Below are 5,000 nucleotides of genomic sequence, written 5' to 3'. Positions count from 1 at the left end.
GCCCTTCGTCCTCCCTTGTTTTATTTTGACAGGAAGTTTTCCGGTTAATATTTGCGGAATGGAGACTGGGCGGGGCGGGGGCGGGGCGGGGGCGGGCGGGGGAGGAGGGGGAGGGGGGAGAGGAAGAGGGGAGTATGGGAGGGGAGGGGTAGCAGGGTGGGGGTTGGGGTGAGGTCAGGAAGCTGGAAAGGGAGGGGGGGGGAGGTGAGATCTCTGTGATAGCGAATATTTTTTTTGTTTTTCTATCAGTCTATCTACGTGTATATCTATCAAACTTATGTAGATCTGTCTGGCTTTGTCTGTAAGCTTGTGTATATATGTGTGTGCGTGTGTTTGTGCGTATGCGTGTGTGTGTGTGTGTGTGTGTGCGTGTGCGTGTGCGTGTGCGTGTGTGTGTGCGTGTGCGTGTGCGTGTGTGTGTGCGTGTGTGTGTGTGTGTGTAGAAAGAGAGAAAGAGACAGAGGGCAGGAGGGACTTTGTGTGTGAATGTGTGCGTGATTTTGAGAAGACAATATATAGAGCACAAAATGTTTCTCACTAAATATACCTGTATATAGACGGACAAGATATGCAATTATGATAAAGTTAAATGTGAAGGATTTTTTTTTTTTTCTTTTTGATATACCTTATTTCTTAATTATCTTATTCCCTCCCTTCCTCTCTCTCCCTCTCTCCCTCTGCTCTGCTCTTCTCTCTCTCTCTCTCTCTCTCTCTCTCTCTCTTTCTCTCTCTCTCTCTCTCTTTATACACACACACACACACACACACACATATCTATGTGTGTGTATTTATATATATTTATATATGTATATATATTTATATATATATATATATATATATATATTTATATATATCTATACATCCCTTGCTGTGTCTCTTGGCCAGTCAATCTGTCTTTATCCCATCCCTTGAATATTTATTCCCGTATTTCCATTTTCATTTCCTTCCTTCTCGCCATTCTTCCTCCATCCGCGCCACACATTCTCCTTCCCCTTCCTTGTTTGCATTTATCTCTTTGTCTCGCTTTCCCGGACACCTTTCACCGCCTTATCTCCCATCTCCTCTTTCATCAATATCGTTTCCCCTCACCCGTCCAACCTTCCAGTGTAGATTAAAGTGTGGCTTATCTGCTGCCGCTATCAGCTAATCACCTTGGTCCTGTTTCAACCAATCGGAAAGCAGAATTGATGTTTTTTTCCTATAACTGTTACTAAATGCCTCTCGTGCAGATCTATTCGTGCCTAGATCACCCTCACTATCAGCCAGTCGAATCTACCTATCGGAACTGTTCGTACCATCAAACGTTGCCTTTGGTCATAGCTTTACCACTGAGATACTTTCATTCTTATTAAAGCTACGAGGAAAACCTATTGGAATATTTCTACCTAAGATCCTCCTAACTACAAAGTCATTTATACTAAACTAAATAGGCAATTGGTTAGTTTTATCTAAACTAACAGTAGAGGCAAATGGCTAGTTTAACTGCGAAACAATCCGGGGCAGTCAGGGAGTATTGCTCTAGTTACTACTACCAGGACAGTCAGGGAGTGGTATTCTAACTGTTGTAACCTGAATACGTAATTAGATAATTTTACCTGAATTGCTGCTACCCAAAACATGACCTAACGCTGCCAAATTAGATTAGTTTTACCCTAACTAGTTCTGTAACTGCTACAACCTGAATACCTAATTGGATCATTTTTACTCGAACTATTGTTATCTAAATAATGACAACGCTAATAACGCTACCACATTAGACAGATTAGCTTTACCCTAACTACTTCTACCAAAACAACAATTCAGTCTAATTACCATTGACATCGCGTTTGAGTGCAAGAGGGACACATTTCCCTCTGGATCCGACACATTTTGTCCATCCATTTTTTTGTTGTGATTGTTGTTCTTACTGTTGTTCTTTGCGTTTCTCTGTGTCAGCTATCTCTTTCATCGGGTCATGGTGTGTTGCTGAGTTTAGCTGACGCGAAGGTAAAGGAGGAATATGATGTTCGTGATTGTAGTTATTTGAGAAAGTTGATTACTGATGTCATTTCTGAAGAGGGTGTTTAAGAGGATATTTTGAATATGATGAAGCTTGTGTGTCGTGACTGTTCATTTGTTTTATATATATATGCATATCTTTCTTTAGCATTTGAGCAAGTTATGGATATATCTGAAAAGTATATTATAATGATCATGAGCTGAATACCAATCATTACTTTCACTAGAAGCGTTGATGTGTTCCCAATACTGCGATAATGACTGGCCTAAATATCGCTAAAGACCAGACCTTTATTGCATCATCACCTGTAGCGTTCGCGTCCGGAAAATAAAAACGACCCATTGTCTATCAACCAACACGACTTCAAAACCTTTCTGAATTCCTCCCCCGAAGAGTTTAAAGAACCGACCAATTATTACCTACAGTTATCACCCCCGTGTCACACCTGTGTTGCCCGCTTTAGCCAAGAAGTGGGTCATATCGGACAACAATAGTCATGCGGGCACGGCAGGAGGATGCTGGTGTGTTTCGTCACGCTGACGTCACTTTGCGCGCGAGTCAGCAGTCTGCTACGATCGGTGACTTTATGTAGACTAATAGTACGGTGCTCGCGTGTCTAATATTATAGACTGGTGGAAGTCCCTGTCAAGTGGAGGATTTATATGTGTATGTGTATTTTTTTTTTAAAGGGAGTGTTGGGTGTAGTGTGTGTGTGTTTGTATCGAGTTTAAAGAGGTTTGTGTTTGTCTTAGGATTGACCGTGTTGTAAGTATTCAGTCACATAAAGTAATGTAGATTGGCATTTTTCTCTCGCTGTGTCTTACTCATATTTCACATTTAATTAGGTTTCTCTCTCTCTCTCTCTCTCTCTCTCTTTCTGTCACGATTACTAAATGTTACTATTATTTACATCATCACTGTTATTAGTAATGTTTCATCATCATAATTATTATTATTGTTATTACCATTATTTGTTATTATAATTGTTATTATTATATACCTTATCATAATTTTCATTCTTACTGCAATTATCAATATTTCGATTATTGAGATTAATGATATTAACGTTAATATTATCAACGACATTATTAATAGCAGGCGAAAGGGGAATGTTCAAGAAATAATCTGTGTCTATTGGGTAATTGGTTACTAGATTAGCTTATTGTCAACAGGATCAGGAGAAAAGTTACCGACGGATTGTGATGAAAATTTACAGATCGTTGCCCATGGCCCGAGGACCAGCTGATCAGGGATTTATCATTAGGGCTACATAAAATAAATATATAGAGATAAAATAACTGTATTATTCTTATTGTTTTTAAATGTGGTAGACTTGTGTATTTTGAAATTAGATATTTGTTTTGTTATCGATATTTTTTTTCGTTACGGTTGTCATTGTAGTTTACTTTATTGTTATCGCAAATATTGATTCTTAATTTTCAATGCTAATGTCATGATTACTGTCATCAACGATTTGATTGTATCGGGAAGTAAGGTCTGTAAATCACATACAACGATACCCTGTTAATAACGGGCGGCACATGGTATTCATTGCAAATAACTGTATTCATTAGCAAGCAGTATTATTCTTAACGTAAACTTTGTTATTCATATAGGAGTGTGAAAGCAAATTTCTTACGTGATTTCCGTTCGGGGAAATGGTCGCCATTTTATTTTTCATTTTTCATATTTTCTTTCTTTATCTATTTATTAATCTATTCGTTAATTTACGTTGCAAAAATCAGTTGGTATCCGTTTTAATCGGTCGTGCAGCTGCAATATTTAAAACCCTTTGATACCGTTATAGCTCGAATATTAATCTACACATACATAGACACTCATTTTTTTTTTTTTTTTTTTTTTTTTTTTTTTTTTATATAAAATAAACATCTAATTGCATTCATCTCATCACACAGAATCCTCCTGTGACGCCCGTGGCCATGCCCTCTGCCCCTGAGCTATGTCTGACGAAGGAGAGGACGACGAAGAACTACCAGCAGGTCGGAGAAACGGAGCCTCGCGCGTGAGAACACGTCGGAAACACGTCACGCTCTTGCCAGGTCATGTGACGTGTTTTATGGTCGCCATGGAAACAGGCTGGAGAAAGCGAGATTTGACTCTGCACTGTGAAAGGAATGTGGGAATTCTAGTAACGAAATAGTTACTGAAGGAGAAGAGCAGGAGAGGGAGCATAGGCGAGAGGAGAAAGAAGAGAAAGACAAAAAAAAAAATACATATCGTTTTCTTAACCATAAGAAACAGGAGGGGGAGAAATCATCCATCATGAACAACACAACGAGAGAGGAGGACCTTACAGAACGCAGGAAAAATCGAAACGCGGACGACATACTAACACCCACAGGATGGTCGTACAGACTACCACTACCTCACACCCACAGTGTTCCCGACGACCCCAAGGACCCGAGAACGACCGCCTCCATCCTCGCCACGACCTACGACTCCTCGAGAAGAAAGAAGGCCGCCCACACAAGTCTTAAGATGCTGGGCGTGGTCGCGGTTCTAAGTCTTTGGTCGGGCAAGGCGGCGGCGCAGGACACAAGCATACGGCTTCGACAAGGAACCGTCCAGGGGGTGAGTATGCGTGTGTGTGTGTGTGTGTGTGTGTGTGTGTGTGTGTGTGTGTGTGTGTGTGTGTGTGTGTGTGTGTGTGGAAAGATAGAACGATAAATAGATATTTGTGTATATGTATGCGGATACATGTATGTATTTAAGAGTGTTTAGGTTGTTAGATATTTAAAGATGTCAGAGAAGGGGCCTGCACGTGTGCTTTGTGCAATACAAAGAGAAAAAGAAATTGAAATAGATTGAGAGACAGACAGACACAGACAAGCAGACAGTCAGTCAGACAGTCAGTCAGTCAGTCAGTCAGTCAGTCAGTCAGTCAGTCAGTCAGTCAGTCAGTCAGTCAGTCAGTCAGTCAGTCAGTCAGTCAGTCAGTCCGTCCTTCCATCCGTCCGTCAGTCAGTTAGACTGAGAATAA

The 5,000-nt window shown here is 40.5% G+C and overlaps 1 protein-coding gene across 5 annotated transcripts in view; it reads left to right on the top strand.

The window, feature by feature from the left end:
* LOC125040681 (para-nitrobenzyl esterase-like) overlaps nucleotides 1-5,000 on the top strand; it is a 48,587-nt gene that overhangs the window by 16,851 nt on the left and 26,736 nt on the right. For 4 of the 5 annotated variants that reach the window (XM_047635363.1, XM_047635366.1, XM_047635362.1 and 1 more), the window contains one exon: nucleotides 3,916-4,591. In XM_047635363.1, coding sequence (XP_047491319.1) covers nucleotides 4,283-4,591 — 309 coding nt within the window. In that variant the 5' untranslated portion in view covers nucleotides 3,916-4,282. Of the gene's footprint in view, nucleotides 1-2,537; nucleotides 2,666-3,915; nucleotides 4,592-5,000 lie in introns of those variants that run through there. The other variant, XM_047635365.1, reaches the window with a different exon arrangement.

Source organism: Penaeus chinensis, chromosome 29, assembly GCF_019202785.1.
Source record: "Penaeus chinensis breed Huanghai No. 1 chromosome 29, ASM1920278v2, whole genome shotgun sequence".
Taxonomy (NCBI): domain Eukaryota; kingdom Metazoa; phylum Arthropoda; class Malacostraca; order Decapoda; family Penaeidae; genus Penaeus; species Penaeus chinensis.
Note: the sequence above shows the minus strand (reverse complement) of the source record. Positions and strands in the feature narration are given on the sequence as shown.